General features: G+C 29.3%; 1 protein-coding gene across 1 annotated transcript in view; it reads right to left on the bottom strand.

Moving 5' to 3' along the window:
* Positions 1-13,445, bottom strand: part of LOC130893326 (unextended protein) — a 30,655-nt gene extending 17,210 nt beyond the window's left edge. The window contains exons 1-4 of the mRNA XM_057799333.1: positions 12,793-13,445; positions 10,338-10,575; positions 9,215-9,512; positions 6,892-7,265 (exon numbers count right to left, since the gene is read on the bottom strand). Coding sequence (XP_057655316.1) covers positions 6,892-7,265; positions 9,215-9,512; positions 10,338-10,575; positions 12,793-13,274 — 1,392 coding nt within the window. The 5' untranslated portion in view covers positions 13,275-13,445. The remainder of the gene's footprint in view (positions 1-6,891; positions 7,266-9,214; positions 9,513-10,337; positions 10,576-12,792) is intronic.
* Positions 13,446-13,785: the final 340 nt, after the last annotated feature.

Raw genomic sequence — 13,785 nt, 5'->3', positions numbered from 1 at the left:
GATCTAAAAAATTGAATAAAATAAGTCTCATATCCGTAACTGTAATAGTTTTTACGTTAATTCAGGTAAAGTACAAAAAACTCAACTCCAAAATACATTTTTTGGTAATTTTATACTTTCGTGGTTCTAGAAAATCGAAAAATCATCCGATTTCGATGAATTTTTTTATGAAATATTCGTTTTTACGGCAAATTTATGTAAAAAGACATAGGAAATATCTCATTTGAAGATTTTATATGGTTTTATAACTTTAAATGTAATCATAATGCACTTTTTGAGTTATAATCGTTCATAACTTTTGTGCCAAGCGTCAAACGAAGTTCATTTTTTTTTGTTTTATTTCATTCATAAAAAATGTTCACATTTGGTCTGCTTTTCAAACAACCTACCACCCGCCCCACCCTTTAACAGTCAACCTTAGTAAGATACCATTTTTTTTATGGAGAAAATTTTCAATTTTTCAAAATTAACTTTTAATCTTGTAAACTTGATTACAATAAGTGATTTTAAGAATGTTTTGTTCATATAATTTCAATTATTACTTAATAAAAAACGATTATATGTGAGAAAAAGTCAATTTTAAAAGAAATTTTTATTATTTTTAATTGTAAAAACATGATAAATCAATATTTGTGTAAATTATGAAAAAAAATATAACAACTTCATTTGATTATTTGGAAAAAAGTTATCAACAACTATACGTGAATGATCATTTAAAGCCCTGAAACCAATCTAAGTTTTAATTTTTTCCATAATTATTTTCGTAAATCCGCCGTAAAAACGAAGATTTCACAAAAAAATTCATCGAAATCGGATGATTTTTCGATTTTCTAGAACCACGAAAGTATAAAATTACCAAAAAATGTATTTTATTTGTACTTTACGTGAGTTAACGTAAAAACTATTACAATTACAGAGACTTATTTTATTCAATTTTTCAGGGCAAAATATAGACCAAACGTATATTTACTTTCATTTCCCGAGAGATTGGAATGTTATTTCGAAACACCCTGTATATAAAACGTGATAACATCAATGGGCACCGCTGAACACGCGGCCTATTTATTGTTATCAATTATTAATTGTTTTATATAATATATTTAATTGACTGATCTAATAGATTGATAAACTATTATCTATAGCGAAAACATTAAAAATTATCTTTATAATAATTATACTATATATTGATAACGCTTATGGAAAATCGAAGTTTTTATCGATCTAACTGAAATACCACTCGAAAAAAAAATTTCTATACAATTCAAATAACTATCTTATCATTATTGGATGCCAATAACTTTAAAAACAAATAGTAACCTCGTGATTTTAAAGTGTTTTTTATCAGATTTATAATTACGTAATTCATACAATCAATTTATTAGAAGTAATTACGAGCGCCGGAGAAAATAATGTGCAAAAAATTCTATATACTATATATTATGAGGTCCAAGAGCCCCAACAAAAAAAAACTTATTTTTTTTAACATGTTCAGGGGTGTCCCCTGAATGTAAATGCAAGTGGGCGTCATGAGGGGGGGCTTCACTTCAGCCGCCATCTTGAAAAACACGTTTTATTAAATATCTTGCAAACCGCGCATCGTACGACAAAAATTGTAGAGATCATTATTGTAGATAATAATATTTGCCGCCTTTTTTGTTTGAAACTTTTTTTTGTATAACGCATAAATTTTTAGTTATAGCGCTCCAAACTTTTTTCAATATGGTTTTTGCTAAATAAATTTCATTGGAAACATATGCGTCATACAAAAAAAAGTTTCAAACAAAAAAGATTGCAAATATTATTATCTACAATAACGATCTCTACAATTTTTGTCGTACGATGCGAGGTTAGCGAGATATTTAACAAAACGTGACGCCCACTTGGATTTACTGCAGGGAATTCAGCCCCCGGAACATATTAAAAAAAATACCTGTTCCCGTACGTTTTTTTTTACAAAAACAAAAACCGGCTCTTGGCCTATTACACTAAAGCCGAGTTTACACGTAACTAAAGCAAGTTACCAAGGGCGGTAGCGAAAATTTAAGTCCGGTTTTTAAACGAGTGTCTAAATTCCGTTTTAGTTGTCATTTAGTATTGTGGAATTAAACGTGGCTAAAAAAATACGTGCCGCAACACGGCATTATATATTGGACATATTTGGTGGATTATCAGAAACACTTGCAAAGAAAATGAAGAAAAATAAAAACAAACGTTGTTCGGTACGAAAATGGAGTCGAAGAGATGTATATGGTGCATCGCCTTTCGCAAAATTCTTCTAGAAACTTTAGGTTTGTTCCAACCTGCTTGTCGGGACGGTACTTGGAACGGTTATCGGAAGCGTTCACAAACGATAGGTTGGAACGCAAAACAGAATCGTTCGTATAACGGTTACCGCCCGGTTGGAACACGTAATCTCTTTTACACACCCATTTTGATGGGTTGGAACAAACCTTTTAAAGTTGTCGCTTCACTCCAACGAGAACTAGACTGAACCAACCTGTCTACACTCGTTTATTAGGCGTTTTAGTTGCCGGAAAACATAGAAATTGTTTCTATTCAATTGACTAAACAGTTTACTAAATTAGGTAGTTGCGCAAGTACTAAATCAAGTTGTTTTCACCATACAAGTAACTAAATTTAGCTACTTGATTTAGTGACTTGCTTCAGCTACTTGACACGTGTAAACTCGGCTTAAAGGCGAAGCGAATTTACAAGGGGATAGTAGCTAAAGGAAGTAACTAAAACCAGTTACCAAATTCAGCCACTGGCATTGTGTAAACGTCTGATTTAGTACCAGTCACCTATTTTGCGAAAATTTTTATCAAGTAGATAGAAAACTTCGTAGTAGATAGAAAAATTGGCGCTAAACACGTTTAGACAGGTCTTTTTAGTATAGTTGTAGCAGTTTGAGTGGCAATACCTCGCTGGGTCGAAAATACCACCCCGAAATTTGTTCAGTAGTACCGCCTGAAATAAAGTTTATGGACCACAAAAAGTGCTGTTTATAAAAACATAAATGGCATCACATACTTCGGGAATAAACTTCCAAATTGTTGGTCTGGACACGTGAAATTGTCTTTGTAAAGTTCTAAATACGATAAAGTTCTTTCCTCATCTACTAGTAGGACATCCTTTATAAACTACTAGAAAATTTTATTGATGGCGCGGAATTATTTGAAAGTAGTACATTCCGCTACCTCGGAACTAATAAATTTTTAAATTTATGTATCACAAAACATGAAAATTCGATAAACTTTATATGAAAATCTTTCAATTCCTTTAGTTATAATAACCCCAGAAAATAATCCGAGAGGTCTAAATCTGGCGAATAGGGTGCATTAGATAGCTATTGAAACTTAATTTTGGCCATTGCAATAACGGATGCGTGCGCTGGTGCATTGATGAAACAACACTTTCTTCTTAGCCATTTTTGCTTGATATCTTCGCTCAAAACTTCGGATAATAATCGCCGTTGATAGTTTTTCCTTTTTTAAGATAGTTAATGAAAAATATTCCACGCGTCATGATTTTGCCTGCAGTTGGAACGATCTTTGCTTTCTTTGGAGTCGGTTCTCCCAGTCCATTGAAACCATATTTAATCCATGATTATGAAACGACGCCATTCGGTTTTATTTCTGTGAAACATTGCCAAACACTTGATTGAAAACATCTTCTCAACGCTGTTTTTGTTCCATTGTGAGCGGCACCCATCATAAAATATTTTTTTTAAGTAAGATATCGTAGAATAAAGTAAATATTCAGGAGATAATCAGTCAAAATAAATATTTATATTCATAAACATCGCAAATTACGATTATAAATTTCCAGATAAATGAAATAACCACTTTGGATTACATTGAAGTCAACGTAAATTATTTTCAGAATATCTTGACGACGATTGACTTACACTTTAGTCAAACAGAAACTGAACGTCCTAAGTTTCTGAAATTTTGGTGAGAATCTATTCAGGTTGGGATCGGAAACTTTTAAGACAACCCTCATAAAACAGCACCCTAAGTAGTAAATTATAATTATTGACTTCTGTCTATAGATATTGAAACCATAACATACGATGACAGGCGACGAATCACGAATCTATGCATCAGAAACTGAATTTAAACAACAATCGACTGTATGGATCTTTCGAGCCGAGCCTAATCCAGCAAAAGTTGTTCGAAGAACCTCGAAGCAAATGGCCACACGTTCTTTCGAAATAACTGGACGTAGAACGATCAATTCTGAATTGTACACGAGCATTTGTTTACCAGAATACAGGGAAACTAATCGCGGAGGACGAATCATTCACCAACACGACAATGAGAGTTCAATAGGAATGGGAAAAAAGTTTCGATAATTGGTTCAAACGCATGCAAAATTATATTGATTTTGAAGGAGAATATTTTGAAAAACAATGAAGACATATCCAATTACAAATATTTGTTTTGATTTATCTTTCTCAAAACTTATGTAGCAACCCTCGTAATAATTGTTTGTATTTATATGTTCTGTTTGTAAAATATAACTCGTTATTTAACTATATAATGATACTTATATATAAATACAATGTAAGATAACATTAACATCCCAGAAAGCGATAATATATTCCTTTCCGATGCGTCATTACTAATTTTATCTTTCACGGTTAAAGACTTACACATTCATTATTCAATTTTCGAAATTTGTTTGTGTTTGTTATTTGCTTATCTTCGTATCATATTTAAATGAATTTTTATTTAGAAAAAATTCGAAAACAAAACTGTCGAAATATAAAAGAAGTCGAAACGTCAAATTTTCATCTGTCTTTGTCAAAATATGAAAGAAGTCGAAACGTCAAATTTTCATCTGTCTTTGTCAAAATATGAAAGAAGTCGAAACGTCAAATTTTCATCTGCCTTTGTCGAAATATAAAAGAAGTCAAAACGTCAAATTTTCATCTGTCTTTGTCAAAATATGAAAGAAGTCGAAACGTCAAATTTTCATCTGTCTTTGTCAAAATATGAAAGAAATAGAAACGTCAAATTTCCATCTGTATGAAAAAATAATAAAAGAAACTAATTTTAAATAAGAAGATGCCTAAAATCAAGAACAATTAGAAGCATAAACAATCGTGTTATTGACTTTAAAACAAAAATAATGACATGTTGGCAAAATTCAGAAAATTATTAATCTACACTTTTTGTCCCTGTCATAATGAATTTGAAGCTTGGCAACGCCGTAATCATTTTGATGAAATTTTATTTATACGTTACAAAAATCAATTGAAAAAATAAAGAAGAAAAAATAGAATTTAGCGATATATGATGACTTTAAAAAAAAATTGTCCAAAAACAATTTGAAATATTGACATTTTGAAAGAATTTCGACCCTATTTCACACAATTTTATTTCCTCGATATAATGAATGTAAAGTTTGGCAACGCCGTTCGACAATAACGATTTTCTTGAAATTTCATTTTCCAGTTATAAAAATGCATCACAAAATGAATCAATTTAAGAAAAAAAGGATAGAAAACATGAAATTAACAAATATACGATGTTGTCAAATTTAACCATACTTTTGAGATTATTGGAAATCGATGTTTTAGAAAGAACTATTAACTCACACATTTTTTCCCTTACATAATGAATTGAAAGCTTGGCAACGCCGTAATTATGTTTATTACGCGTAAATTTTATTTACGCTTAACAAAAATCAATTGAAGAAAATAAAAGAGGGAAAAGCTGACTTTTTAAGAAAAAAATAGTCCAGAAACAATTTGAAATATTGACATTTTGGAAGAATTCTGACCTTATTTCACTTCTAACACAAATTTTTATCCTCAAAATAATTAATGTAAAGTTTGGCAACGTTTTTATTCATTTTCCAATTATACGCATTACAACAGTAAATCAATTATAAAACACTGAAAAATAACGTTGATTTGATGATATTCGATGTTGTCAAATATAACTGTATTTCTGAGACAATTGGAAATGAATATTTTAGTTTAAATGAACTGTTTGTACTTTGAATTTTTGTTGTTATGAAATGCATTTATTCGAAAATTTGTATACGCGAAAAAATTTCCTTTTAATATTTAAAAATTAATATTAATTATTATTTTTATGCCAATTATTTTCCTTAAAATTTTGAAAAACACTTTTTCAATTTGTATTTTTGTAATTTTAGATCTGAAAATGATTTTTTTCCTCGACATAATGAATATAAAGTTGACCAAAGCTGTTCGATAGTTTCTTATAGATTCAACAATAAAAAACACTCAAAAATTACGTTAATTTGACGATATTCGATGTTGTCAAATGTAACTGTATTTCTGAGACAATTGGAAATAAATATTTTAGTTTAAATGAACTTTTTATACTTTGAATTTTTGTTGTTATGAAATGCATTTATTCGAAAATTTGTATACGCGAAAAAATTTCCTTTTAATATTTAAAAATTAATATTAATTATCATTTTTATGCCAATTATTTTCCTTAATATTTTGAAACACATTTTTCAATTTGTATTTTCGCAATTTTCGATCTGAAAATAATTTGTTTATAAAAAAATATTCCACACTTTATATTCTCACAATTAAAAAAACAAACAACACTTGAAATCATTATATAATCACGTTTTTTCCACTAATTTGTCTTATAGTTTACACGGACATTTAATTGGCTTAACGATCTGATATTTTTTATGATCACAAATAATAAATCAAAAAAAAAAAATTTCCCATATACCAAAACGTAAAAAAAAATCAAAATAATCCAATTTTAACAACATCAAACGATATAAAACATCTTTGTACTGTTTAAATTTAAATATATATTTTTAAAAATTGGTTATTCCAAACATGAAAATACGCATTTAATAAATAAATTTTAAATTTAAATTAAAACTTACCGTTACCAATTTCTTCAGTCTCTCCCTGGTGTACACGTTACCGATTTCGGCACCCAAAAGACAATCCAAAAATTTGGCTACTGGATAAGATAAGGGGAAAGTGAGTAACATCAAGGCTTTCGTCAAAATAATTGTTTTAGCTCCAATTTCCAAAGCGTGACGCGCACATATTGCCTGAGGGGTAATTTCACCGACGAGCACGATTAATAAAGTCGAAAAAATAACAGCCACCAAACCGGAAGTCAAATCATCCAAAAGTACGGTAAATACTGAATTGACAGCAACGTTACCCAATAAAATGGAACACAACAGATAATTTCCGTGATTCCTTACTGGCTGAATTGCTTTCGCATATTTCCTTTCTTCTGGTGTACCTATAAACAAATTGAATTTTCTCCTAGTTTTAAACTTTTTATATGTTTTGAGTTTTTTTTAACTAATTTTCGAATTTTTTAGCTAAATTTTGAGTTTTTGTAGCCAATTTTTGAATCTTTCTAATAAATTTACAAGTTGTTCCAGCTGATTTTTAGATTGTTTTGACTAATTTTTTAATTTTTCAAGCTAGCTTTCGAGATTTTTTTGCTAATTTTTGAATTTTTCTAGCTAATGTTCAAGATTCTATATCATCTTATTTTTGAGTTTTTCTAGATGATTTTTGAGTTTTCTAACCAACTTTTCAGTTTATCCAGCTAATTTCGGAGTTTTTCTAGTTAATTGCTAATTTTTTCCAGCTAATTTTTGAGTTTTCGAACTAATTTTTGAGTTTGTCTATCTAACTGTCGAGTGAGTCAAGTTTTTTTGGTATCATTCAAGTTTTTCTAGCAGAATTTTTGAGTTTTCTAGTTGATTTTCGAGTTTTTCTGGCTAACTTTTGGGTTGCCTAGGTGATTTTTGGGTTTTTCTAGCTAATTTCCCATTTTTAAGCTAATTTTTGTTATTTTTCTACCTAATATTTGAGTTTTTCCTGCAGATTTTTGAATTTTTCGAGTTAATTTTTGAGTTTTCCAGCTAATTTTCAAGTTTTTCGTGCCAACTTTTGGATTATTCTAGTTGATTTTTGGGTTTTTCTAGAGAGCTTTTTTCTAGATAATTTTGAGTTTTCCAGCTACTTTTCGAATTTTTCTATCAATTTTTTGAGTATTTCTAGATAATTTCTGAGGTGTTCCAACTAATTTTTTGGGTTTTTTAAGCTAGCTTTTGAGTTTGTCTAGCTGATTTTCGTGCTTTCTAGCTAATTTTTCAGTTTTTGAACAAACTACTGAGATTTTCTAGTATTTCTAGCCAATTTCTAAGTTGTTCCAGCTAATTTTTGGGTTATTCTAGCTGATTTTTTATTTTCCAGCTAGCTTTCAAGATTTTTTAGCTAATTTTCAGATTTATAGGTAGATAATTTTTAGATTTTTGTAGCTAGTGTTCAAAATTTTCTAGCTGATTTTTGAGTTTTCTAACCAACTTTTCGGTTTTTCCAGCTATTTCCGGGTTTTTCTGACCAATTGATCATTTTTCCAGCTAATTTTTGAGTTTTTGTATCTAAATGTTGAGTTTTTCAAGCTAACTTTTGAAACTTTCCGGCTAATTTTTAAATATTCGAGCTATTTTTGAGTTTTTCTAATTAATTTTCAGTTTATAGCTGATTTATTATTTTTTCCAGTTAATTTTTGACTTTTTTAGCTAATTTTTTAGTTTTTGAAGCTAATTTTCGAGTTTTCCTTGCAAGAGAGACCAAGAATAAGAAACTAACGGAAACAATGAAAGGACAAATCATAGTTAAATTCAATAAATCTCAGAGGCTGAAATAGAAAAGGACAATCTGTAAAAAGAAATTGGAAAATGATGCAAATTACATAGATGAGAGTAAACACACGAAATAACAGAAAAAACTATGAACAAATAAGATTATAAGAAGCTATAATTCAAGACTCGCTTAAAAAAAATCAAAGAGCTTAAAGAGCAGTCCAAATTTCCTTGAAATATATCGTCCTTTGATATATTTAACATCTTTTAGGAATTTCAAATAGTTTTACACAAATAAAATTTATATATATATATATATATATATATATATATATATATATATATATATATATATATATATATATATATATGAACATTGGTAATCAAAAAATAGTCAGAGAAGCTATAAATTAAAAAAAATATCCAGATTATTTTATCAAAAGTGGTTTACATCAAATGACAGGTTATATTATTTAAATGACACTCATATGATTGATGATTGAAATATTAAAATTGAGTTCTAAACGTATTAAAAAATTATTAAATTGAAAAGATATATATTGATAATTATAAAACTATAAGTACTTACCGGTGTTAACTAATATTTTTAGATCAGTAATATCCAAAGACATCAATCCCAAATTCAATCCTGAGAAACAGGCAGAAAAGCACAGACATATGAAAATAAGAATCAACGTAGCCCAAAGTGGTATTCTCTTATCGTGAATTATAATTTGTTTCCAACTTTCCGTTCCTTGATGTTTGAACACTGTGTCTAGATCTGTAGCACCATCTTTGGCACAAATATAATAGGGTTCGTCGCCTATGGAAGGAGGAAGATTTACAATAATTTGAAAGCTGTCTGGGGAAAATGTTCCATTTTGAATCTGCAAATAATAGTTTGTTGTGCAACCAATTCATTCCATAAAACAAAATGATAAATCAAGACCTGAATTCATTTGTGAATATTCCTGTGAATGTTTTTATTTTTAATACAGACAAATTTTTGAATTTTCAATGAAAGAAAACTTAAAAAGTTGTAACAACGATATGACAAACAAGTCAATTATAAAATCCATAAACAACTGTATATGACAAATTTAGCCGCAATTTTGAATAAGGAGAGCCCATTTGCAGAAAAACCACACGTAGAAGTAGTCACTTGCTCTTGAAATCATTTTATAATAGAATTTTCAAATAGCTTATATCAAGAAACAGAACTCCTCCTGGGCCTTCTAAGTATAAGTTTGAAAATGTATCATCATTCAAATACCTGGGAACACTAGGGACTGAAAATAATGACAACTCGATAAAAAATATTATAGTATACACTAAGAGAACAAACTCAAGATGATACACTTGTAAAAATAAATATTTTCTCAATACAATTTTAGTTTTATAAGTATTTATGAAAAAGACTGCTTGATTCAAATATCGAATCTCAAAATTTCAAATTTAAAATTAAATATTTTATAGTTCATTGTGCTTGGATTGCACATATACACATTTTATTACAGTGTAAATAAAAAAAACTATACTCAGTGTAGTTTTTTGTACCTAAACATTTTCCAGGAAATTGTAGCTTATCTTCGGTGTGAAACTCCCTGGCCTAACCTATATCATACTAACTCTTTCAAAAAATCCAACACTGGTTCTCTCATTCATTTACTATCAATCAATGTGAAATAAAAATTTAAGAATATAAAATTCACCTGAAATACATTTCCACCAACAGGTATATAACAATCTTCCTTATTAGCTGTGAAAGTTATAAGAGTTGATTCTGTAAAACCAACACCGAATATACGGAAAACATGGTCATGATTTGATAATAATGAAGGTATGCCACCCTCCTCAAATTCTGGTTCTTTATAAGCGTGTTCTAAACGCAGACCCAGTACACGAAGGGTGTTATTGTTGTTACTTAATGCCCTTCTTTGAAGGGATAACCTGAAACAATAAGAAAACTTTATAAGGGTATAACGGCGTAGGGTTTTTGGGAATTCAGTATACATGAACGATTCAAATGTTAATCAACTACAAATATGGTCAAATAAAACAAGAAATTCTGCAAAAAAAACTACCTTGACTCAAAAATATTTTCTCACAAAATCTAGTCTAGTAAAAGTAAACATACATCTATCTCTATCACAAGTTAAGAAATTAACACAAAGTTAAATGTATATGTGTTCTCTTCCCTTAATTGTTCTCTATTTTAGTGAAAATAAATATTTTTCAAAATCTTTTGCATCTTCAGAAAACTCTTCATAGTCCCACAGTTATTTTGAATGTAAATATATGATTTACCCTCGTATACATTTCGAGTCATTACTATTTACAAAGTAATATAAGTATTATGTATGGATTGGTTGAGACCAAAAACATTAAAATGTCTTTTGAATAAAAATTGACGAAATTTGGAACAAAACCTTGGGAAGTTCTAACATTTATTTTGTATTTTAAATAGTGTCCGGTGCAGTGAAAACGAGAAAAGGCAACAGGCATTATTATTCAATAACATATATTAATAAGAAAAAAAAACAAGAAAAAGATGAGATAGAAGAAGATTATGCAATTACAGATTGGAAAAGAATTTATAGAATCATACATCATGACTAAAAAAACAACTAAAATATAGGGTTGATTCTGCCCAAAAATATTCAAAATTACAGAGGTTAATTTTTTGGTAACTTTAATCAATATATATAATATATCAAGAAAACATTCTTCCTATCATTAATTCTAAAGAAAAATGTCAACTTTAATAAATAAAAGTTATTAAGTTGAAATCCAAATGACAGTATTAACAAATATATTATTAAGGCCGATACATAAACTTGACTTTCCGTTTCATATTTGCCGTTTGACGTCGATGTTTGCTGATCGGTCTGCCATTAGTGACCAGTGTTCCCAACTCCTAAAAATGTATTTCCTTAAAGCCCCAATGAAAAGCCCCTAAAATCCCCAAAATAAAGTTTTTATTTTTTTTTCTTATTTTTTAAAATCATACATATTGACATTGAATAATTTCAGTTTGTTGTGGATGGTTGAAGTATTGTGTATGATCCACCATTCCATTGAAGTGTGGGTCGAACCTATACCTAAAAATATAATACCCCTAAAAACATCCCATCCCAAATTTTTTCCCTTTAAATTTGGGGTGACTTTCAACATAAACGAATTTTATCTTTTCCCGTCGGCCGTTCATACCAATAGAAAAGAGCAAATCATATCAGTTTCCATTTGTCACGTTTATCTCAATCAAAAAATTCTTAGTTATTTTTCATAATATCGTCCGTAAATACCAAATTACAAACAAAAACAGAAAAATATCACGAAAACAAAAGGCGGTACACACATCAGAAAGAATAACAAAAGTTGTAGGTTAACGGCAGTTTATGAATAGGGTGTAGAATTTGCTACGAACGGCAAACGTCACCCACGAACGGCAATCGTAAACGGAAAGTAAAGTTTATTAATCGGCCTTTATAATACTTAATATCAAACAGCGTAACCCAAAGATTATATCCTACAAAAAAGAGGTATATTCATTAAGGAACAACATACGAGAGCCATACATGACAAAAAAAATAAATTAAATCGTAACTACTTGGGTCTAAAGTTTAATAAAACCAGAAAAACTTAATATAACCTAAAATAATATTAATAAGATGCACAAAGAAAATAATACCAAATGTAAAAGGAAAATAAGACAATAGTTCTTTGTAACTTAACACAATGCCTACCACACAGAAAGTTTACAATATTTTTTCCTATTTATTTCAAAATTCTAGTGTAGATCTAACAAAGGGGTGAAAATTAACAAAAATTTTTTTAATCCTTTAAATTTTGGTTCACATTCATTATAAATGTAAGAGTTTTGTTCATTATTTGTTGTTAAAGTTCCATTAGACATTCAATGTTATATGAATCATAATTTATTAATTTCATTGTGACATCAAATTCTCATTTGCACTTCAAGAAATAACATTGATCATTCATACATATTTACATGTACTGGTATTTCTATCTGTAAAATACGTCACATCAATAACTTTACGATACATAAATATAACACATTAACAAAAAGATATGTTTACGTTCATATCGACAGATCACATTATTAGGGTAAATTACAAGTGATTATATTTTAATAAAAAAACTTACTTCAAATCTGTGTTATCAGAAGATACATCTACACTAATATTAGGTCCCTGATGGTACCACTGATAAAACTGGCTATTATACAGCGGAGGTAGTCCACTATTTTCTCTAACTTTTCGGGGTAAGCAGAGATAAATATTACCCTGCACATTTTTTGGCACTGTCAACTCATATTGTGCCGATTGAAATTCAAAAGATTGTATTTCACTAATATTATACGGAACTTTCAAGTCCTCACATTTAGTATTTCTTTCAGAAATATTTTTCGTTGCTTTGATTTGAATGCCATGGTAGATATTTCTTCCGCGCACTTGAAATATAATTTTTTTGTAGTCCTCATATTCAACTGGAGGTCGTGCAGTAATAGAGGTAAATTCTGGATCGTAGGAATCTTCTAGTGGTGAAGTTCGAGTAGGATTAACTATTGCGAATAAAAATATTATAGATAAAATCTTGTCAACAGGACGAGGCGAATGTTTCGCCATGTTACACGGAACTAAACTGACAAAAAGAAAAGTACGGTTACTTTATAACCTCCTCTTTCTCAACGTCATAGTCACATTACTCCATTGTTGTCAAGTTTATGTTAATTTTAAACTGTAACTAATTTATGCCCTATCTATTTATTCATTTACATAAATTTAACACCTAGATACAATAAGTTAATTGGTTATTGATAAACTACAATAAAATCATTACTTTTTTCAGAGTAAATGTTTTTTGTAAATACTTTGATTCGTTAATTGTTTACTTCCACTTTTTTACCATTCCTCTAATGAACTGTGGGAGACATAGATACAGATACAAAAAAGCAGTTGTTTCTTATATCGACAGTATATGTAAAAGTGACTTTATATAAATACCTCGCTTAAGCAGAGCATACACGGTCAATAAAACTGACAGTAGGTATTGATAAAAGTACTGAAGGTGCCCTTCTTCAGTATTTTCTGTGATTACACGATCATTATTACTGAAAGTATTACTGATGTTCGTTTA

The sequence above is a fragment of the Diorhabda carinulata genome, chromosome 4 (genome assembly GCF_026250575.1).
Source record: "Diorhabda carinulata isolate Delta chromosome 4, icDioCari1.1, whole genome shotgun sequence".
NCBI lineage: Eukaryota > Metazoa > Arthropoda > Insecta > Coleoptera > Chrysomelidae > Diorhabda > Diorhabda carinulata.
Note: the sequence above shows the minus strand (reverse complement) of the source record. Positions and strands in the feature narration are given on the sequence as shown.